This window comes from Dipodomys ordii, unplaced genomic scaffold (genome assembly GCF_000151885.1).
Source record: "Dipodomys ordii isolate 6190 unplaced genomic scaffold, Dord_2.0 Scaffold14, whole genome shotgun sequence".
Taxonomy (NCBI): Eukaryota; Metazoa; Chordata; class Mammalia; order Rodentia; family Heteromyidae; genus Dipodomys; species Dipodomys ordii.
The window spans coordinates 5089599-5110091 of NW_012267230.1; the positions used below are offsets into that span (position 1 = coordinate 5089599).

Below are 20493 nucleotides of genomic sequence, written 5' to 3' on the forward strand. Positions count from 1 at the left end.
AAAGATGCTTAGAGACAATGCCTAGGCCAAGTTCAAGCCCCAGGACTGGCAAAAAAATAGCATCAAGAGATACTATTACCATTCAGTTGACAGGGATCCTTTTGATCTACTTGGATGGGAATTTGGGTTGGGCAAGAATTCTTCCAGCACTGGAAATACTGGGCCCTTGACCACCCACAGTCTAGGTTCAGGATTGACAGACCTAGCTTACAGATCCAAGTTCAAATCTAGGGCCCTGACCACTCCAGGCTTCAGTAACCAGAGAATTAGGGATAAAGCATTGCTCAAGTAGTAAAGCATTTGCTTGGCAAGGGGAAAGTCTTAGGTTCAAACCACAATTTATAGCTCTAGAAACACAGATTGGAGGCTTTGTTGTTGTTGTGTTGATTTGTTATAGGGCTTGAACTCAGGGCCTGGTCACCTGAGCTGTTTTTGCTGAAGGCTAGTGCTCTACCACTTTGAACCATTTCCTCACTACAGGTTTATAAGTGGTTAATTGTAGATAGCCTCACAGGAACTTTTCTGCCCAGGCAGGCTTTGAACCATGATCCTCAGATCTCAGTCTCCTGAGTAGCTAGGATTTCAGGTGTGAACTACTGGTACCCAGTTTCCCTGGAACTTGTGTGTGTGTGTGTGTGTGTGTGAGAGAGAGAGAGAGAGAGAGAGAGAGAGAGAGAGCATATGTGTGCCAGTGCTGGAGTTTGAACTCAAGGCCTGGGTATTGTCCCTTCAGTATTTTGCACAAGGCTGTGAAATATTGATATTGGGTCTAATTACTGGTGCCATCTTGGCAGATGATGAAGAATTTCTGAAAACTCTTAGAGGTGAATTCCCACCCCCATTCTCAGGTGACAGGCATGCCTGAATTCCTAGAAATAGATAAACAGGGACTTGGACAATAGGTTCCCAGATCTTCCCAGCCATGGGGTCCCTCTTCAACTCTCCATTAGAATTGATCTTATTTATTGAGATTGTTTGTCTACCATCATGGCTCAGTTCCTAACAGTATTGAGTGCATTCAAGGCAGCAAGTTGTTTTTTTTTGGGGGGGGGGCATGTGTCTGCTCACAGACACTGGCTTTCTAATAGACTCCTGATCCAATCTCTCAAAATGTGGTTTCTCTCTTTCTTGGGATCGAATTCATTTATAACAGCTGGTGCTCTACTACTTGAACCACACCTCTACTTCTGGCACTTGGTGGCTAACTGGAGACGAGAGTCTCATGGATTCTCCTGCTGGAGGTGGCTTCAAACCACAAAACTCAGATCTCAGCCTTCTGAGTGCTAAGATTACAGATATGAGCCACTGGTCCCCTGCCCTCTCTGGAACTCTTCAACTGCCTCTCAGTGCTACTGCTACTAGCATTGCTGGACCTGTCAACACTATTAAAATGCCAGGAGGAGCTGTGGATGCTTCTGTTGCTACTGACTATATCTCCACCTTTCTCTGCTTCCTTCCAGTTACCAGCTCCATGTGATTTTTTTTTTTTTTGGTCATAGGTCTTGAACTCTGGGCCTGGGCACTGTCCCCCAGCTCTTCAGCTTAAGGTGACACTCTACCACTGAGCCACAGACACAACGTTGATCTTGATGAAATTGTGAATCAGGTCATACCATTCCTCTGCTGAATAATTCTTGTCATCCTTAGAATGCAGTCTCAGCTGGACATTTTGGCTCACAAAATCTCTCTAGTCATTTGTTCATCGTGCTAGTCTGTCTGCTTAAACTCTATTCTAGTCTCATAGAGTCTTTAACCACATGGGCTGGAAAGGTGGCTCAGTGGTAGAGCGCTTGCCTTGCGTGCTTGAGGCCCTGGGTTTGATTCCTCAGCACCACATAAGCAGAAAAAAAAGCCTAAAGTGTTGCTGTGGCTCAAGTGGTAGAGCGCTAGCCTTGAGCTGAAGAGCTAAGGGACAGTGCCCAGACCCAGAGATCAGGCCCCACAACCGGACCCCCCCCCAAAAAATAAGAATGTTTAACCACTTATGGTTTCTGGTGATTAATTAGAGATAAGAGTCTCACAGACTTTCCTTCCCAGGCTGGCTTTGAACCATGATCCTCAGATCTCAGCCTCCTGAGTAGCTAAGATTACAGGCATGAGCCACTGGTGCCCAGCTCCATGTGATTTAAATGATGAAGATCAGAGGTCGGCAAGAAATGACACTCCAGGAAGCTACTTATGGGGCTCAATCCTGCAACACCAGGTGGCAGCATAAAGGGTACTTGCAAATGGTTCACAAAGATGAAAAGTTTGCTTATATAGCAAGAAAAGGAGTGTGGCAAATGTGTGGACACCAGTCATATCAATGACTCATGCAAAAGAAGGATCCTGAAAAGGCCCTCAAAAAAAAGTGCTCCTCCCTCTGGCTTGAGTGAAAATAGTTTCAGATTCACTAAGCATTCATTGAGGCTGTGTGTGTGTGTGTGTGTAAAACTGGAACTGAGGGCCTGGGAGCTGTTTTTTCACTTAAGGCTGGTGCTCTTGAGTGACAGCTCAACTTCTGGCTTGTTAATGATTTATTGGAGATGAGATTCTCACACTTTCCCTGCTCTGGCTGACTTACAACTGCAATTCTCAGATCTCAGTCTCCTGAATACTTAGGATGACAGATGTGAGCCACCAGAGCCTGGCTAACAGGGGTGTGTGTGTGTGTGTGTGTGTGTGTGTGTGTGTGTGTGTGTGTGTGTGTGTGTGTGTTGTAGGGCAAGGAGCTTGAACTCAGAGCCTGGGTGATGTCTCTAAGCTTTTTTGCTCAAAGCTAGTACCCCACCACTTTGAGCCACAACTTCACTTTTGGGTATCTGGTGGTTAATTGGAGATAAGAGTATCACAGACTTTCCTGCCCGAGCTGGCTTTGAACCTCGATCCTCAGATCTCAGCCTTCTGAGTAGCTGGGATTACAGGTGTGAGCCCCCCAGTGCATGGTTTGGCTCACAGGCTTTGAATCACAAAAGTCCACCCCAAACTGTATTTATTGATTGTGTGAATCGATACGAGGGCTTGAATTCAGGACCTCCTGCTCTTGCTACTGAATATTTATTTATGGCGCTCTATGGTTCCAGCCAGAGTTTTTAATCCAGAATTTCTGCAGTTGGGGCTGCAGTTGCCCATATCTCAAGAAGTTCTTGGAAATCAAACGCAGCTTAGGGCACCCTCTTCCGGAGGAAAGAACAGGTGCACACCAGGCCGCCGAACTCCGGACAGAGCTGAAAGCTACCAGCGCGAACCAATCAGCGTCGGCCGCCGCAGGGCCCGTCCTCAGGCTGATTCTGATTGGCTAGCAGTGAAAGGCGCGGCCACCCTCGGCTGTCAGAAAACCTGGTTTGCGTGAGGGCGGAAGTTCCGCCTTACAGCTTCTCCAGTAAGGGCGGAAGTGGGCGCCGAAGCGGAAGCGGCTCCAGCTGACCGGGAGCGTGGTGTGGCCCGTCCGAGGTGGGGCCGTGTCCCCGCCGGGCTGCCGCCCCCGCTGGGTTGCGGCCATGGAACTCACGGCCGACTACCTCCGGGAGAAGCTGCTGCGGGGCCTGGAGGCGGAGCACGTGGTGAGTGAGCCGCCGGGCCCGCCCCGACGCGACGCGGCCGAAGGGCTCCCGGGGGCGGGCCCGCGCCGACCGCGTCCATTCTCCCGCCCCGTAGGAAGTGGAGGACACGACGCGCAACCGTTGCGCCACCAGCTTCCGAGTCCTCGTCGTGTCGGCTAAGTTCGAAGGGAAGCCACTGCTTCAGCGACATCGGTGAGCCCCTGGGACCCTCACCCCGCGCGGCCCCCGGGCCGGCCCCCACCCCGGCCGCCAGCCCGTCCCCCTCCGCCCGGGGCCCTCCGCCCCGCAGTGAGGCCCACGGCCCCGGCGACCGCCCCTGCGGTCCTTGCTGCTTGGATTGGGATTGTGTGGACATCGGAGATTCCCACGGCTCGCGGGGAATTCCCACGAGCTCGGGGAAAGCGGTGGCTTCGCGGTCGCGCTGGCTTCGGGGACCATCGATGTCCCGCCCTGTCTCCCCCAGGCTGGTGAATGAGTGCCTAGCGAAGGAGCTGCAGTGCATCCATGCCTTTGAGCAGAAAACCCTGACCCCAGAGCAGTGGAGACGGGAGTGTCGGAAGTGAGGGATGGAGCCTGCTCAGCTATTAAATGACATAAACATAAATCGGGATTGCTTCTTGTATCGGTGTTGGTTGGGGGGGGGGGGAGGACGCTCTACTCTACTCTATCCCTGTCTTACCGTGGACAAATTCCTCTGCGAATCTGCACCTCATAAGTCCTACCTGGGACTTAACTTTGCAAGCCTCTAGACCTCCAGCGGTGTGTACTATCCACCCTAATTCCCACACAGCAGGGGCTTCCTGCTCCCACCCAAGTGGGTGGGCAGGGGACATCCCGACTCGTGAAGTTCTTTACCAAAATAGCTCTTTCTAATATGGCATTGTATAGAAAAGGGCTGAGTATGAAGCTTTTTATGGAGTTAACACAGTATGAACCAAGACCTGGGTGCCAAGACACCCACCTCAACAGCCCTGTGATATTCCTGTCTTGAACAAATTGAATCGTGAGTACCACCCCACACTCCCAAGCACCTTTTGCTAGGACCTAACAGTGCTATTTCTGCCTGTGCTATTTTGAGAGGCTAGGGCAAGTGGAGGCCACAGAAAGCAGAAAAGACAGTTACAGTGTGCAGTATCAAGGCCTAGTCCAGGATTCAGTCTGCCCTTCAGCAAGCAAGTCTTCTACGTCTCGGCTTTTCTCATCTGAAAAGCAGGGTCAAGTTTATTGGATTGCTTTTAAGCTTTTCCTTATATAAGTTCCTCTTGATCATTTTATCCTTCACCTAGAGTTGGAAAGATGTCTACTATGGCCTGTGGCAAGTAGAGAACTGGCGCCTAAGCCCTGTGAATGTACCAGGTCTACCTCCTACTTTCCTGTCAGCTTTGGCCCACCTGACATGTTGCTTGATTGTGCTAACTCCTGCAGCCAAAGATGGTTCTGCCTCTTGCTCCTGGGGCTTGAAGTCTGGGCCTGGTTGCTGTCTCTCAGCTCTTCAGTTTAAGGCTAGTGCTGTACCACTTGAGTTTTTCTGGTGGTTTGTTGGAGATAAGAGTCTCTCAGACTCTCACAGACTTTCCTGCCCGTGCTGACTTTGAACCACAATCCTCAGATCTCAGCCTCCTGAGTAGCTAGAATTACAGGCGTGAGCCACCAGCATACGGCTTCTAGCTATTCTGATAGCTCACGTTTCTCTTATCTTTATCATAGTTAATTCTTGAGGCCATAGGTGTAGGTAGCCATCCCAGAGGACCACGCAGAGACAGCCACATACAGAAGGAGGTTTATCAGAGGGGCCATCTTCCCCATGGGAGAGGGAGCATATAGCACCTGTCCCCATCCAGGTGGATCCTTGTAACTCCAGGGCTGGAAGTGGGAGGTACTCTGCATGTGCAGCTAGATCTGGGTGGAGAGTGGGAGTGCCCACCTATCCCAAAGGAGCTGGTGGGAGCCCCCCCAGAGAGTGCTTTAGGAAGGAGTGGGAGGGGCTGCTATAGAGCGAATGCGAACAATAGATTTGTTCAAACTGCTCTGAAGTAACTCCTGGTAATATAGTTAAATCTGATAACGAAAGGTGAGGTCACAGCCTGCCATCTTGTCAGCATAGTGGGCATCAAAGCGCTTGTTCTGGGCCTCCGTGAAGGTGTTTTTCCAGTCTCCTGTGATGCCTAGACAGGGACAGAAGGAAGATGGAATTTCAGCCACAGAGGAGGCCCCTAAGTGGACCAGAGTGGACTTGCTAACTGTTACCATCTGCTTTCCCCAAATACCCACCCTGGCTGGGGCCTACCTTTCCTCATGAATGGGGAAACACTGTGGTCCATGTGGTGACTGGGTATGGTGGTGTAATTAGTCATAGGGTTCTTCTTCATCTCCTTGAAGGTTGTGTGCTGGACAATGAGATCTATGGTTTCCTCAGGCACAGAGCGCCCCAGAAAGTCCAGGATCTTTCGAATCTCCCTTTTGGGGTTCTGCAACAACATAGAGACCCTTCAGTGGAGGTTTGGATTGTACATTGGGCAAATGCCCTCAGCTGCCCTCTTTAAGGCCACAGGGAGTTGTCTACTTGCTGTGAGAACTCTCAGTCTTAGCTCTTAGACTCTGGGCCTCTTTCCCTGGCAAACTAATCATTTCCTATTCTGCCATCAAGGACTGAGCCCAGTGCATCCTTTCTGGGAGAGTACAGCAATAGGCATTCATTGCTGGAACCCATGCTGACACCTCATGGGAGAGAGGGAGAAGCAGAAGCACCATTGCTAATGGTTCACATCACATGTGGGTAACGCATGTGCTTGGAGATTAGGACCAGCATTGCAGTGTCCTCTGCTGAGCTGGTACTGATGGCACAGCTGGTGGATAGAGGCTAGGGCTGAATCACTTTTGGACATTCACAAAGCCCTGGGTTTGAGCCTCTGAACTGGAAAAACAAACAAAACTGAAGGCATGGCTTAAATGAAAGAACACCTGCTTAGCAATTGAGAGGCCTGAGTTCAAATGCTAGTTCCAGGGGTGTGGGGGAGATGATGTACAGGAGACAGAAATGGAAATCCTAGACCAGGGACCTGGGCTGAGGTCCTAGGAGGACATAGTCCCTGTGGGTTTCTGTTCCCCAGCTGCCACAGAGAAGGAAGGAAGCATCAGCAGGTGGTCTCACCTCCTTCATGTCTTCATAGAAGAGGTACAGCACAGGGCGCGTGTGGCGCAGCTCCCACCACTCCCGCACATGCTGGTACCATGACCCATAGGACACTGGGGAGCAACACAGGCATAAACACAGCTGGGCTTAGTTTTAGCTGCTGCCCCTCAGCTCCAGCCCCCTCCTTCCTGCACAGTCAGACCCACCTTTCCCATCCATGAACTTCTCCAGGAAGCTGTCCCAGGTGCCAGGGTCAGGGTGCACCTTGGCCATGAGGTAAAAGTGATAATAGGAGACGGCCACATCCTTTGCATTGCGGGCAATGTAGATGACCTGCAGGGGCAGACCCCCATACCCCAAATCCTCACCATACTGCACCCCACACTAGTCCTAGCTCTGCATTCTGTCTTCCTGTTTCCCTTGTCAGCACTCAGTTTAGGAGTTTTCTCTGGGTATAGTAGCTAAGGAGGAAGCGGGCTGGTATGGGGCCACCGAGTTGGCATTTAAACCCTGCTTTAATGCTGTTATGGTTTGGATATGGGTGTCACCCAAACAGCACATTTGTTGAAGGTCTGTCTGGTCTTGTTTATAGCACTGTGGAGAACGTTTGAATTCTGAGGGCTCTGGCTTAATTGGTTGTTTACAGCCATTGATGGATTCCTATTTTCTAGCATTATTAGTAGGTGGCAGTAACTAGGGTTTGAGGTTTTATTAGAGGATGGTGTCACTTTGGGCATCACTGTGAAGGGTTTATCTGGTTCCTCTTGTACCGTAATGTGGATTTCACCATAGTTTTCTATGTTTCACCACAAGCCAAAAATAAAAAAAGGCCCTGATCACAGACTAGAAGCTTAAACCAAAATAAACCTTTCCTTGAGTTGCTTATCTCAGGTGTTTTTTCAGTGATAACTAATACAAATGCAAAGTCATGGCTGGTGGCTAGAATCATATTCCATACTAATCTTACCACCTTCAATCTCCACACCCAGACTGGAACAAGGTAGACTTGGGTCCTACCAGGCTCTCTCAGTGTCGCACGAGAACCTAGATATCTCAGGGGCACCCTGAAGTATCTCACTTTCCTGATCCTCTAAACGGGCACATAGCCTCCCCATTTGCAATGTCACAGGGCTGGAGGGGTCCATCCCAGACCAAGACCAAAGCTGCTGTGGCCAGGGCCCTGCCCTGCCTCTCACCTTGACCTTCTGGTCCAGCAGGCTCTGGGGGAGCAGGGCCAGCGGCAAGTGTGTCTTGAGGAGCCGGGGGGGTTCGGCGCTTTCCAGAGCCTCTCGACCTAAGGGTAGGCAGGGAAGGTCAAGTGAGTTGAGGCCCTGGCCTACCTCCTACCTTGTTATTTCCCCTTTCACTCTTCCACATACCTGAGGGAACACCTGGGCTTGTGAACTCAAGGAAAGGCACCCTCATGTAGATGGGGGCCCGGCGACACTTCTCCAAATCACCACCCTGGTAGATTATGTCCAGTATCTCACTTACCCAAGTGGTGCCTGGAGAGTAAGGGAAATTGGGATGAATTGGGCTAAGGGCCTGGCCCCACTTACCAGTTGTGGACTGCAGCCCAAGCAAGGAGGGTAGGCCTGCCTCCTTACCCGACTTGGGGTATGTGCTGACAAGCAGGTCGTCATCCCGGGCCTGGAAGTCCTGTAGCAGCCTTGTCCCTTCTGCAAAGTACTTGATCATTGGTATGCCCTTCATATCTACCAGTGACGGGCGGGAGGTGTCCTGGACCAATTCCATGTGTCCTCAGGAGACTCAGCCTTGCCCACTTAACACAACCACAACAGCCCTATTTATTATCATCATCATCATCATCATCATCATCATCTTGGATGTGGATCGGGTTTAATTCAAGGCCTCATGCTTGCTAACCTGGTATTCTACCATTTAAACCACTCATCCAGCCCTGCCTTTTATTGGTTATTTTGGAGATGGAGTCTAGTGGCCTTTTCTGCCCATGTTAGTTAGCCTTGATCTGCAGTCCTCCAGATCTCAGCCTCCTGAGTAGCTAGAATTACACATATGAGCCACTGGCACACCTGTCTCATTTGAATTCTTGCTTTGGGGTTGGGATCCTGAGGCTTCCGGAGATTGATTTATCCAAGCTTACCAAGCCAGCTAGTAGAGCTGAGATCTCTGGGGCAATGCAGGATAGAGGCTCCAACTACAGCTCAAACAGAAGTCCAGTCAAACAAGAGCAAACCATAATTAGAAGACGGGGAGACTAGGAGCTGGGCATTGCTTGGTGGTCAATCCCTCCCCTCCCCACTCCGGCACTCACCTTATCTGAGGGATCTACCCTGTGGCCTCCCTGGTGGGTGGGCAGTGGTGGAGCCGGGTGCCCTGTGCACTGAGCACAGAGCTCTCTCGGTTTTATAGGTCCTGAGTAATAGGGAGGTGGAGCCAATGTTGGAACTGGCTACCGCAGAGATAGAAAAGGTGGGGCTTAGGAATGGAGTAAGTTGTTTTCTGACCATACTAGGCACTCCCTGCAGTCTCCTCCGGAAGGAAAGGGTGGGGGAATCTGTTATGCTTTGTAGCACTGGAACTAGAAATATCCTCAGACCTGTCTGAATATCCAGTAAGTAGGTTTAGACTGTAGAAAACAAAAGGGGTGAGAGTAGGTGAAAGGAGCAGGGCAGATTGTTTTGTTCTTCCAGCTGTAATCTAGGTCCTGTTTGCCTCATCTAAACTCCACCCTGCAGGGGCTGTCAGTACCACTGACCCAGTCAGGGGGAGGAGTAAGAAGAAATGGGCGGGACAAACAAGGCTTTCCGGGAACTAGCTGCTCTGAGAAGAATCTGAATCTAGTGGAGTTGGCAGCTCCTCACAGGACAGAACAAGGGCACTAGAGTCCAAAAGACCCGAAGGGAGTCCCTGTGCATGGCTCCTTGATGCCTCATCAAGCCCCCTAAGGGGCTTTTCTTTCCCTAGGTTCACAAGGGCTCTGCAGGCATATACAGAGAGGCCAGGGCAGGGAAACCACAGGGTCCCATAGAAGGAGGCCACCCTTTGCCCTCCTACTTTACCTTTTTCTTACATTTGGGGTTAAGATCTAAAGTCAAGCTCAGCACTGGACATGCAGGCTCTCTGCATGATGAGTCCGAGTCTACAAGCCTCTAAAAAGTTGTACAGTATAACCAGACCAGGTGCAGTGGCCCAGCCCATGCCTGTAGTCCCAGCTATTTGGTAGACAGAGATCAGGAAGATCATAGTTCAGGCCAGCCTGGGGTAAAGGTGAACAATAAACCAGTTGTACTGAGGACCTGAGATTTACAGCTGCCATAGGTAGGAGGATTGTAGTGTGAGGCTAACCTCAGGCAAAAACAATACAAGACCCTACCAGAAAAATAAAGGGGAAAAAAAGGCACTGGGGACATTGCTCTAGTGGTAGATCCCCTACTCAGCCAGAGGGATATTCCTGAGGTTATACCCCAGAACCACACACACACATATACAGAGAGAGAAAGAGGGAGGGAGGGAGAGAGAGAGAGATACTGTGTAACCAAAGGAAAACTGAAAAAGGAGGAGGTGGGTCATAGGGTCAGACCAGCAGCTCCTCCTCCCACCTCTGTTTCCCTCATCTAGATCTCCACAAAAAAACACTGGAAAGGTACCCCAAAGTCAGACTTTTTATTTTATTCAAGTAAAAACAGCCCAGACCATGGACAAGGGGGACAAAAAGGTAGCTGGGTTGGAGACACCGAGCATCAGGTTTCCAACATGTCTGTCCAGTGTTCCTGTGGGGACAAAAAGGTTAATCAAATGAAGCCTTGGGGAGTAGGTGTTGGGAGATGGGGAAGCTGGGCCTTGAGCCCCCAGCCTCTTACCTGTTCTAATTCTGAGTCCTCCTCTTCCTCCTCAGTGCTCATTCCACACAGTGAGATCAGGTCTCCCCAGAGCAGTGAGTTCTTACAACTACCAAAGGGGTGCAGTTGGTAGTTAGGCATTTCCTGCCCCCTCCAGCCTATGTTCTATGAGCTTCAATGAGGACCCAGCTGGCCCACAGTGGACCACTGAGCACCTCTCCCCAGGGCTGCTGCAGGTTGGAAAAGGGACTGGACTCACCAAGGACACTGGCCTTCTAGGGGCAAAAGCTGCTCTGGTTCTTCCCTAAGGAACTCCTCTGCCAAGCAGATTACATGGGCCCTGAGGGAGCAGTCAGGGTGGGGGCAGCACAGGGGCCCCTCTTCATCCTGTCAGAGGTGGCAGACAGAAAGCAGCTTTACTGAGAGCCCAGCAGAAGCCAGGCCCCACCATGTATTTATGGACTATTTGCTCTGTGCAGAAGTGAACAAGAATTGCCCTCCTGGAGATGCGCGTGAAGAGTGGAAACTGATAACATATAATGTGAAACTCTATGTTAAGAGGAAGAAAGAACGGGTAGCACAAGGTAGTGCTGCAATTTCAGATGAAGGCCAGGGAAGACACAGTGAGCAGTAACTGAGGAGGCCAGGAAGGGCCAAAAGTTATATTCTCACCGTTTCAGAGATGAAGCCAGGTGGGCAAAGTCAGTACCAAGACTCAGGCCTAAATCCATCCTTGCTTGGGGTAGGGCTTACCGACCTGGAACGCACATGCGCAGAGGGTGCAGCCGGTCTCAGAGCCTTGGTCAGGCTTGTCAGCTACAGGCACAGCCCTGGGCTTGGGGGCCGAGGCCTTAGGCGGCGGTGGCCCAAAGGCCAGTGGCACGTGCGGCGGCGGCGGAGGACAAAGATCTCGGCGGAAGTCCTGGCGTAGCCAGCGCAGTGTGAGCGGGAGACGCGCCCAGGGCGGCGCACGCAGCATGTGCGCCAGCACGCGCAGGTGGAAATCGAAGGCTACTTCACTGCGCATGCGCGGACCCACGTGTGCAAGGCGGCGCGAGGCTTGCGGGTGCTGCCAGGCCCACTCGAACTGTGGTAGGGTGCACAAGGAGGTCAGGGAGACAAAGGGCAAGAGGTCCCGGGCCAAGCCTCAAGCCCCAGTTCTGCCCACCTTTTTTAGCACCCGGTCACCTCTCTTACCCGAAGAGCTGCTACAGCAGATGGGAAGCCATGCACAATGAGCACCATCTCCCTGGAAAGGAGAACAAGGAAGCCGCCTGTGAGACCCTGTTCCACCCTCACCCTGAAAGAAGCCAAATCCTATAAGCCGTGCCTTGACTTCAGACTTCAAAGGTGAGTTAAGCCCAAGTCTTACAGATCTTAAAGGACCATGAACCCCCCCCCCCCCTATTGTGCAGCTAAGACCTCTCCCAACTACAGTCCTCAGGCCTCACTTCCAATCTCAGGTACTTAACTGTCACAAGCTCTAATCCATCCCCAGCATTGCTTACCAAGCTCCTTTCGCATGTTATACAGTTAGCATATATTAGCTGTACAAAGTGATAGGCTTCATTAAGACATTTGTGACGCTTGTATAAAATAATTTTAGCATATGCATACTCCACACCCCTCCGTTTCTACTGCCTCAAGCTTGGGGCTAGAACTCAGGGCCTAGGCACTGTCCCTGAGCTTTTTGTGTTCAAAGCTAGCACTGTCTACCATTTGAGCCACAGCTGCACTTCTAGCTCCTTTTTGGTGATTAATTGAAGAGTCTCACGGATTTTCCTGCCCAGGCTGGCTTCAGACCATGATTTTCAGTCTTCAGCTTCTAGAGTAGCTAGGATTACAGTCCTGACCACCAGTGTCTGGCTTTCTTCCCCTCCCTCCCCGCCCCCCATTCCTTGTGAAAGGAGTCTCACTTTGTAGGTCAGGCTTGAATTCCAGTGACCCTCTTGTGTTGTGCCCCAAGGCCTGGCTCTTATCTCCCATCCACCCCCCATTCTAGATTATATAAAAGAAAAAAAAAACGCATAATTTGGCTCCTCCCTTTCTTAACAATCTCTAGTTCTGTCTTTTCCTGAAAAGGACACAATTTCATCCTTCTTTCTGGCCGAATTAAACTCCAACACACATTTTTTTTTCTTTTTCCATTCATCTGTTGATGCACTTCCATTGATCTGTTGATGGTACTTGGCTGTTGTGAATAGTGCTAGAATAACCAACCCCAGCCCAGAATGAAACCGATGACTTTGCACACATCAGACAAGGGCTCTACCATTTGAGCTACAACAAAGTCCTACAACCAAGTCGCCTCCCAGACATCACCCTATCCCGAATTCAAGTTGCTGGGCTCAACTTCAGTTCCTCCAGCCCCGCCCTACGCTCCCTCTCAGAGGTCTCTGCCCTTTCAGGCCCGCCTCCCTAAAGCCCTACTCCATTAGAGACCTGCACCAGCTTACCACGGCCCTCTTCCGCTAGTCCGCCAGGCCCCGCCCTTTTTGCGACCGCCGTTGTGCTGCTGGACTCGACGAGCAGGATTAACCGTGAACCCGACGTAGACTCGGCCTCGATGCCGAGGGTTCAGGCAGTAGAGCAGGTAGACCCCGAAGAAGCGCCCTGGCTTCACTGCACCCCCTCCGGGACCCATTGGGGTTTATGAGTCGGAGCGAAGCTGGGGGTTGATTTCTGTAGCTGAACCCTGGGGAGGACTTGGGTGACGAAACCTAGCAATGCAGCTTAGGGCACCCTCTTCTGGCTGGAAGAACCGGTGCACAGCAGGCTGCCCAGCTCCGGACGGAGCTGAAAGCTGCCAGCGCAAACCAATCAGCGTCGGCCGCCGCAGGGCCCGTCCTCAGGCTGATTCTGATTGGCTAGCAGTGAAAGGCGCGGCCACCCTCGGCTGTCAGAAAACCTGGTTTGCGTGAGGGCGGAAGTTCCGCCTTACAGCTTCTCCAGTAAGGGCGGAAGTGGGCGCCGAAGCGGAAGCGGCTCCAGCTGACCGGGAGCGTGGTGTGGCCCGTCCGAGGTGGGGCCGTGTCCCCGCCGGGCTGCCGCCCCCGCTGGGTTGCGGCCATGGAACTCACGGCCGACTACCTCCGGGAGAAGCTGCTGCGGGGCCTGGAGGCGGAGCACGTGGTGAGTGAGCCGCCGGGCCCGCCCCGACGCGACGCGGCCGAAGGGCTCCCGGGGGCGGGCCCGCGCCGACCGCGTCCATTCTCCCGCCCCGTAGGAAGTGGAGGACACGACGCGCAACCGTTGCGCCACCAGCTTCCGAGTCCTCGTCGTGTCGGCTAAGTTCGAAGGGAAGCCACTGCTTCAGCGACATCGGTGAGCCCCTGGGACCCTCACCCCGCGCGGCCCCCGGGCCGGCCCCCACCCCGGCCGCCAGCCCGTCCCCCTCCGCCCGGGGCCCTCCGCCCCGCAGTGAGGCCCACGGCCCCGGCGGCCGCCCCTGCGGTCCTTGCTGCTTGGATTGGGATTGTGTGGACATCGGAGATTCCCACGGCTCGCGGGGAATTCCCACGAGCTCGGGGAAAGCGGTGGCTTCGCGGTCGCGCTGGCTTCGGGGACCATCGATGTCCCGCCCTGTCTCCCCCAGGCTGGTGAATGAGTGCCTAGCGAAGGAGCTGCAGTGCATCCATGCCTTTGAGCAGAAAACCCTGACCCCAGAGCAGTGGAGACTGGAGTGTCGGAAGTGAGGGATGGAGCCTGCTCAGCTATTAAATGACATAAACATAAATCGGGGTTGCTTCTTGTATCGGTGTTGGGGAGGGTGGGGGGAGAGACGCTCAGTTTAGTCTTGTTCCTGCCTTTCCTCTATCTTTCTTAGCGTCCTTCACATATCTGCCTTGCAAGCCTTCTCCAGTGGTGTACTGTCCACTCCACCTCCAGAGAGCAGGAGCTTCCTTCAAGATGTATTGAGGGTCTGGGAAGGTGGCCTTGCATGCATGAGGCTCTGGGTTCGATTCCACAGTGCCAGAAGTGGCACTTTGGCTCAAGTGGTAGAGCCCTAGCTTTAAGCTGAAGAGCTGAGGGACAGCGCCCAGGCCCAAAGTTCAGGCCCACGACCAACCAAAAAAAAAGATGTGTTTATGAGAAAGGCCATAGGGTTTCTTTCAGGCTCTGGTAGCTGAACAAACCTCTCTTTTCCTTCAGAGAGCCCTGACAGAAAATGACTTGCATGTTCTCCCAGTCCTCAGGGCACCAGTGTTCAGGAAGTGCTCTTCCTTACCTGCTGCCCCTAGGAATTCCCTGGGCTTCTCAAAATGGGGCCTGTGAGCAAGAGACAGGCACAGGATTGGAGCAGGAAGGTAAGGCTAACCTGAGCAACATAACAGGGCAGATGGGATATGTGTGTCAGTCTAAATCCTCCATTGGTAGGTTTGGTGGGATCTTGTAGAGATATTCCTGACATCAGGTAATTTACTTGGAGCCTTGGCTGTTTGAGCATGACATGTTTTAGTTTTGCCATGTACTTTTCCATAGTATCTATGTTTTGCCTTTTTCTTTATGCTTTGAGACCTGATGTGTGTTTTCCAAGTTGATCTCCAACTCACGAGCTCAAATGATCCTTCCACTCCCTCCATCACTGGGACAGCATTGTGGGCCACCACATCTAGCTCTTCTATTTTCAAGGATTATTTCTTAACCCATGAATTACCTTCTCTTCCACTTGCTCCTCTTGTTCACATCAGAGAGCATGGGCTGGCCAAGTTGGAGTCAGAGTGGTTTATATCCCAGAGATCATTTTCTAAACTTTGTTCTCCTGGAGCAGGAGAAAATTAGTGACTGGAGTCTACCCAGAAAGGCCTATCATGTCAGTTGTACAGAAGAGATGCAAGCAAAACCCAGCCTCCACCCTGATGTAATCCACCTCTGTATTCCCAAGCTGTGCTGATTGCCTTCCCTGGCCGAGGGTCAGGTGACCTCCACAGAGGTAGAGTCTTAAATGTGGGCAAGGACATTTGTCTGTCCTGTGCAGCTCACCACCCAGTCCTCTTTGTCCTGTGACATGCTGTATAGGATATTCTGGGAATGGAGCCTTTGATGGGTCTTGCATGTTATGAACCACACTGTGAGCCTGTGTTAGCCCAGCCCAAGAGGCTCCTGAAAATTTGGCAGTGAAATCCCACAAGCTCTCTTGATAGGGCCTTACAGATCTATTTCTGCTAAGTCTTCTTCACAGAAGCCACAGGAAGGGACAAGGGGCAGCTGCACTGAGCAGCAGGAAGTCTCTGAACCAAAGAGGGATACTTAGGCCATTCCTCCGCAGACTGCATTCAGAAGAGATCCCGAGCTAAGGACAGACCCATCAAGACTAGTGAGGGAGAAGCTCTGCACAGGTCAGTTCCACAGACCTGACTTTCAAGTAAGCAGTCGTCTGAGAGGAGGTACCAGAAAATAAAACATTTTATTATTTTTCTTATCTGCCATGGTGGCCTGGGATATAGGGAGCGAGGTGAGGGATGTGAATGTTCGGCCCCACTGAAGGCCCCAGGTTCCTCTACTTGGCCTGGACCATCTCCTCCAGCCTGTCCAAGCGCTTCTGTAGCTCCTGCACTGTGGCCTGCAGCTTCCCCATCTCCTCCTCCAGATGGGACACGGCATCCTGGGAGACCCAGCACCGTGTCAGGTCCCTCTCCTTCCTCGGCTCCCCTTTGCAGTACTGGAGTTTGAACTCTCAAGCTTCACACTTGCTAGGCCAGTGCTCTACCACTTGCCCCACACCCCCAGCTCATTACCCTGGCATCTGCCAGCCCTCTGGAGAACCTCAGGGCTTGTCCCTGGTGTCTTAGTCAGTACCTGCCTAAACCCATAAGCCCACTCCCGTTTTCTGAGATCTCAGCATTTCCTACGTCTAGCCCCTCAATGACAACCTCCTGCCACTGGTGCACTGGGCCCATCCAGCAGTTCTTGCCCTATCCTATTTCCCCATCCTGGCTTACCCGATTAGGAGTACCACTGGCCTCTGGTGCTGCCCTCCTGCGTGTGCTGTCCAGGCCCCGGTTGACCCGCAGCTCCCGACTCTTTGGAGGTACATAGCCATCCTTGAGGGAAATGAGGAGGGGCCCAGCATCACGACCCCCTAACCACTCCTCAGCTGTGAGGGCAGGATCAGGCCCAGCGGTAGGTGGGTACAGGTCCTCCTGGAATAGGTCCGACTGTAGGCAAGATCAAGACTGGTCATGAGATTGTTTATGGGGAACACTAGCCCACCCTGTGACCCACCCTGGCCACAGCCCATAGGGCACAGGGAGCCACCCCCAGTGCCTCACCTTCCTAGGCACTGTCATGGCGATGGGCTCGCACTTCCGCTCATGCAGCTTGTAGAATCTGTGGAGAGAGGAAGGTGAGAGGTGCCACAGCATGTCTGCTGAGGGCCTAAAGATCATCATGAGGTCAGCGCTGGCCCAAGAGCATGCTCCTGTCAGGATCAGGGGTCAGTCACCTGGCAATCTCACACTTGTTCACTTCCAGGCCACGTTTGGGCATGTAACCCATACCACGCTGTGACTCCTTGGAACTGAACATGGAGAGATAGTGCAGGAACGGAGCCTCCGAGGTGATCTCAAAGTACCGGATAGAGCTGTCCCCCTGCAGGAGGGGTGTGCGAGTGTCAGCACCAATAGCATCTCTAGCCCAGTCCTGTCGAAGCCCCCTGCCCACCTCCCTGACCCACTCAGCTGAGACACCTTGCCACAGAGGTAGACAATATTGGTGTCAGGGTCAAAGAAGGGCAACAAGACTCCACTGCTGGTGTCCAGTTCCTGCAGGGACAGTGGCTCCTCCAGATGCTTCTGTAGAGATAGGTGGAAGGTAGTTAACAGGCTGGGCCTTATTAGGCCCTGAGACAGTCAACTTCATGGGGCAATGACCAGGAGAGGCTTTCCAAACAAAGCAGTGGAAACTCAAATTACAGATAGGTAAACTGAGGCCTGTGGCCATTTGGCCAGGCACTAGCAGAGTAGGCATGAAGGCTCCAGCCTTGATTCCCAGCCCAGGGCTCCCTTTCTAGGCTCAGTACTCACTGTGTCCCACAGCGCCACCTGCCGCTCACTCATGCGACTGAAGCCTGTGGTCAGGATCTTCCCTTCCGACACAAACACTGCGTGTACTGGCCGGGTCCCCTCATGAGGACGGTCCTTCTCCTGCAAAGAAAGGGAGGGAGTTAGAGGGCAACACACACACACCCCACTAAGGGGCATAGGTGGGGACAAGGGGGGGCAGCACCCAAGGGGCTGGTGGATAGTGGGTAGGGAAGGAGGAATAAAGGCCTGAGGTAAAGAGTCAAGGTTCATAGCAACTCACAGCTACCACAGTGCCTTTGCGGGGCTCTATGATTCGCACGCGCTTGTCACGACAGGAGGTGCAGATGAGGGCCCCATCTCTACTCCAGTCCACACTGTAGATCGTGTCTGGGTGCACATCTGGACCCAGTGTCAGCACAGCCACTCCAGTGCCCACATCCCACACCAGGATCACGTTATCACAACCTGTGCAATTGCCCCAGTGTCAGAAGCCACGAGCCAGCTGTCAGCCCCCAGCCCTCTGCCCCTCTGCCTGCAGCACCTGCGCTGAGCAGTACATTCTGGGCTGTGGGGTGCCAGGCCACAATGCCCACCCGCTTGGTGTGGCCCTCCAGGGTGACAACAGGTTCCCGCAGGGGCAGTGTCAGACCCCCATCTGGGATCTCCCATACCTGCAGAGAAAGGGTGAGTTAAGTCTGGGGCTCCAAATGTTGAATTCATCTTGGAGCCCCCTCCTGGCCGGCATTCCCAGCAGCACTCACCATGACCGTGCAGTCCTCGGAGCCACTGGCAATGACGTTGTCATTGTGGGGGCACCAGGCAATGTCCAGCACCGGGGCTGTGTGGCCACAGACCAGGGGCACATTCTTGTCCACTCGTCCAGTCTGGAGAGGACAGCAGAGCCTTTGATGGGAGCCCTTGGCCCTCTAAACCCAATCCAACCTTCCTACCTGCTCTGCAGATGGACAGAACACCTTAGGGTGGATAGGGTTTATCATCTTTGCCCCCATCCCAAGCAGGCTGGCCACAAGTGGTGGAAGGTGGGGTATGCTAAGCCACGTGTGATTTGGGCCCTTCCTGTCTCTGGACTCTGAGGGCCAGCACCCTGCCTCTCCCTCCCCCCTTCCCCCCCAGCTTCCCAGAAAGGCCTCCATGGGCACAACAGGCCCAATACAGGTGTAGCGTTGAGGTCCTATGGAAGTGTGAGTGGGGGTGGTGCAGGGATGTGTCTTGCCAAATGGACCTAGAAGGCCTGTCCTCCTGGCTCCCAGGCAGCAGCAGAGATTTGGAAATGGCCTCTTGTGGGGCCAACTGCCTCAGCAGGGCTTCCTGTGTGGAGAGCTGCTCAGAGCACAGGCCCAGCTCTCACCCCAACAACCACTTCCTCTTCTCTGTATTTCCATCGGCCCTTTTAAGGTAACAACTTGGGGCCCATCTCCTCTTCCTGTCTCACCCCCAAAAAAACAAGAGTGTGCTGGGGGCAGGGGTCAGAAGAGGGTAAGCGGGATGGTCAGCAGGCCCAGACAATTAGACTGGCCTTTTAATCACCATGCCTGTGAACTGGGGCTGCAACTTGCTAGTCCCCCAAAGGCTGGTTCCTCCTTAGGCCAAGAGCTGCAGTCATAGCCTGAGAACACTGCTGCGTCCACACTGAAACGTCCTAGCCTGCATCTCTGTGTGGCTCCCTTGCATTGTCCCCTCCGGACCTCCATTCCCACACCACCACTACCCACAGAAGCTGGAGGGAGCTTAGGCACATTGTCTCTGCTCAGTTAGTTACACAGGGACAACACTGGTGACATCCTCAGGAGGAGAGCCGCCATCTGGGACTCCAGGGACTCACCTTGCTCAGGGGCAGCACCAGGAAGGCTCCACCCCCACTGGCTTCACAGATCAAGGCCATGAATTTGGGGTTGACAGCACAGAAGCCACTATCCCAGGTGGTCTGTGAGACCCGCACATCCTCATAGCACTGGTCAGCCTTGGCTGGCTGTCCAAACACATGGCGGAACTTGCTGGAACGGACCACCTGCCGGCTCATCCTGGAAAACACGTGACATTTACTACCTCTGAAAGGTCACCTCTGACCTTTCAGAAGCTACACATCCCTCAGCCACCTTCAATGTGGATTTTGGGATCCCAGCATCATCTCTGTGGCACTCTGCCCTTATTCTCTCTCCTGGCTGGCAGTCTCTTAGCCCTTCTCAGTAGCTCCTCACTTAACCCACGGGCTCAGATGCTCCACCCCGAGGCCCTCCAAGCCACCTTTTCAATACTGCCCCTTCATCCCCTAAAACAGCTTTGTGTGGTATGACACCACAAGCTCAGCTGTTGGCTGCCTGGCTAAAAGGGTTTAAACAACACAGGGGACCACCCTGACCACCCTGAAGGCTGGGTCCTCTCTTACTGAACCTTACAGAGCCTACATACACCACACATCCACATAGGGAACTTCCTAAAGGCTGGGCAGAGCTGCCCCTCCCTTGCCTCCTGGCCTAGGGCTGGCACACAGGAGGAAGTAGAGCGTGGGCCTGGCCAGGAGGCTTTCCCAGTGGATCCCTGGCCAACAGAAGCAGTGATGGCCATGGCTTGGGTCCAGTATTTCCTCCCCACATCTCCGCCTCTCACCTCCACTCAGAAAAAGCAGGTGCCCTGCAGGGCCATCTCCACCCTCCTTGGAACTACACACACAGGAAGGGAGAGGAGGAGGAAGGCCTGCTGACTTCTCTGGAGATTAGCTTGTATGATTTTCCCCCGTGATGGCTGGGTGGATGGAGAGTGGGTGAAGCCAGGGAGATCACCTCTGTTCTCCAGCTCCACAGCCACATCCTGGTGCCCAAGTGTTCCACCTTTCTGCTCAGCCAAAGGGCTCCATCACCTCCTCAGGCTGGCCCATCTGCTCTGCTTTCAGGCCTGGTGGCTTCTTCTGGGGTTCCAGCCCTCCTTCCCTACCCTGAGGTCCCCCCCCC

General features: G+C 53.1%; 5 protein-coding genes and 1 long non-coding RNA gene across 8 annotated transcripts in view; 3 read left to right on the forward strand and 3 right to left on the reverse strand.

Moving 5' to 3' along the window:
- The first annotated feature begins 306 nt into the window (after window positions 1-306).
- Window positions 307-11248, forward strand: LOC105982108. The gene is made up of 3 exons (XR_001174863.1): window positions 307-318; window positions 3250-3254; window positions 11124-11248. It is a non-coding gene; the product is annotated as an uncharacterized LOC105982108 (long non-coding RNA).
- Window positions 3276-4146, forward strand: LOC105982106 (bolA-like protein 2). Its single transcript, XM_013011548.1, has 3 exons — window positions 3276-3542; window positions 3637-3734; window positions 4006-4146. The coding sequence occupies exons 1-3, from the start codon at window positions 3480-3482 to the stop codon at window positions 4103-4105; spliced, it is 261 nt and encodes an 86-aa protein (XP_012867002.1). The 5' UTR covers window positions 3276-3479; the 3' UTR covers window positions 4106-4146.
- LOC105982103 (sulfotransferase 1A1-like) lies at window positions 5311-9261 on the reverse strand. The gene is made up of 8 exons (XM_013011543.1): window positions 8972-9261; window positions 8283-8458; window positions 8055-8180; window positions 7872-7969; window positions 6882-7008; window positions 6694-6788; window positions 5830-6010; window positions 5311-5707 (listed from the first exon to the last, which is right to left on the reverse strand). The coding sequence occupies exons 2-8, from the start codon at window positions 8428-8430 to the stop codon at window positions 5595-5597; spliced, it is 888 nt and encodes a 295-aa protein (XP_012866997.1). The 5' UTR covers window positions 8431-8458; window positions 8972-9261; the 3' UTR covers window positions 5311-5594.
- Window positions 10305-13161, reverse strand: Slx1a (SLX1 structure-specific endonuclease subunit homolog A (S. cerevisiae)). Of its 2 annotated transcripts, XM_013011546.1 has the most exons (6): window positions 12956-13161; window positions 11697-11748; window positions 11257-11586; window positions 10759-10886; window positions 10521-10608; window positions 10305-10430 (listed from the first exon to the last, which is right to left on the reverse strand). In XM_013011546.1, exons 1-6 carry the CDS (start codon window positions 13141-13143, stop codon window positions 10401-10403), a joined length of 816 nt encoding a protein of 271 aa, XP_012867000.1. In that variant the 5' UTR covers window positions 13144-13161; the 3' UTR covers window positions 10305-10400. The 2 variants fall into 2 exon arrangements, with proteins under 2 accessions (XP_012867000.1, XP_012867001.1); XM_013011547.1 differs by lacking the exon at window positions 11257-11586.
- A 309-nt stretch (window positions 13162-13470) lies between these two features.
- On the forward strand, window positions 13471-14207 carry LOC105982107 (bolA-like protein 2). Its single transcript, XM_013011549.1, has 3 exons — window positions 13471-13631; window positions 13726-13823; window positions 14095-14207. Exons 1-3 carry the CDS (start codon window positions 13569-13571, stop codon window positions 14192-14194), a joined length of 261 nt encoding a protein of 86 aa, XP_012867003.1. The 5' UTR covers window positions 13471-13568; the 3' UTR covers window positions 14195-14207.
- Window positions 14208-15887: 1680 nt separating this feature from the next.
- Coro1a (coronin, actin binding protein, 1A) overlaps window positions 15888-20493 on the reverse strand; it is a 5236-nt gene continuing 630 nt past the window's right edge. Inside the window, exons 1-11 of one of the 2 annotated variants that reach the window (XM_013011611.1) lie at window positions 19642-19740; window positions 19368-19566; window positions 18286-18408; window positions 18066-18195; window positions 17805-17989; window positions 17525-17644; window positions 17189-17293; window positions 16945-17090; window positions 16772-16829; window positions 16442-16657; window positions 15888-16104 (exon numbers count right to left, since the gene is read on the reverse strand). In XM_013011611.1, coding sequence (XP_012867065.1) covers window positions 16000-16104; window positions 16442-16657; window positions 16772-16829; window positions 16945-17090; window positions 17189-17293; window positions 17525-17644; window positions 17805-17989; window positions 18066-18195; window positions 18286-18408; window positions 19368-19565 — 1386 coding nt within the window. In that variant the 5' untranslated portion in view covers window position 19566; window positions 19642-19740 and the 3' untranslated portion in view covers window positions 15888-15999. Of the gene's footprint in view, window positions 16105-16441; window positions 16658-16771; window positions 16830-16944; window positions 17091-17188; window positions 17294-17524; window positions 17645-17804; window positions 17990-18065; window positions 18196-18285; window positions 18409-19367; window positions 19567-19641; window positions 19741-20493 lie in introns of those variants that run through there. The other variant, XM_013011610.1, reaches the window with a different exon arrangement.

What these genes read in the sequence shown, in the direction of transcription:
- LOC105982107 (XM_013011549.1), top strand. Translation starts at nt 13,569, where the DNA reads ATGGAACTCACGGCCGACTACCTCCGGGAGAAGCTGCTGCGGGGCCTG. An exon ending in GCCTGGAGGCGGAGCACGTG is followed by an intron (nt 13,632 to 13,725) that starts GTGAGTGAGCCG and finishes CCCGCCCCGTAG; the next exon opens with GAAGTGGAGGACACGACGCG. An exon ending in CCACTGCTTCAGCGACATCG is followed by an intron (nt 13,824 to 14,094) that starts GTGAGCCCCTGG and finishes TGTCTCCCCCAG; the next exon opens with GCTGGTGAATGAGTGCCTAG.
- Slx1a (XM_013011546.1), bottom strand. Translation starts at nt 13,143, where the DNA reads ATGGGTCCCGGAGGGGGTGCAGTGAAGCCAGGGCGCTTCTTCGGGGTC. An exon ending in ACTAGCGGAAGAGGGCCGTG is followed by an intron (nt 11,749 to 12,955) that starts GTAAGCTGGTGC and finishes TCTCCTTTCCAG; the next exon opens with GGAGATGGTGCTCATTGTGC. An exon ending in AGGACTCAGAATTAGAACAG is followed by an intron (nt 10,431 to 10,520) that starts GTAAGAGGCTGG and finishes TTGTCCCCACAG; the next exon opens with GAACACTGGACAGACATGTT.
- LOC105982103 (XM_013011543.1), bottom strand. Translation starts at nt 8,430, where the DNA reads ATGGAATTGGTCCAGGACACCTCCCGCCCGTCACTGGTAGATATGAAG. An exon ending in TGCTGGACCAGAAGGTCAAG is followed by an intron (nt 7,009 to 7,871) that starts GTGAGAGGCAGG and finishes CTGCCCCTGCAG; the next exon opens with GTCATCTACATTGCCCGCAA. An exon ending in TCTATGAAGACATGAAGGAG is followed by an intron (nt 6,011 to 6,693) that starts GTGAGACCACCT and finishes ATGTTGTTGCAG; the next exon opens with AACCCCAAAAGGGAGATTCG.
- LOC105982106 (XM_013011548.1), top strand. Translation starts at nt 3,480, where the DNA reads ATGGAACTCACGGCCGACTACCTCCGGGAGAAGCTGCTGCGGGGCCTG. An exon ending in GCCTGGAGGCGGAGCACGTG is followed by an intron (nt 3,543 to 3,636) that starts GTGAGTGAGCCG and finishes CCCGCCCCGTAG; the next exon opens with GAAGTGGAGGACACGACGCG. An exon ending in CCACTGCTTCAGCGACATCG is followed by an intron (nt 3,735 to 4,005) that starts GTGAGCCCCTGG and finishes TGTCTCCCCCAG; the next exon opens with GCTGGTGAATGAGTGCCTAG.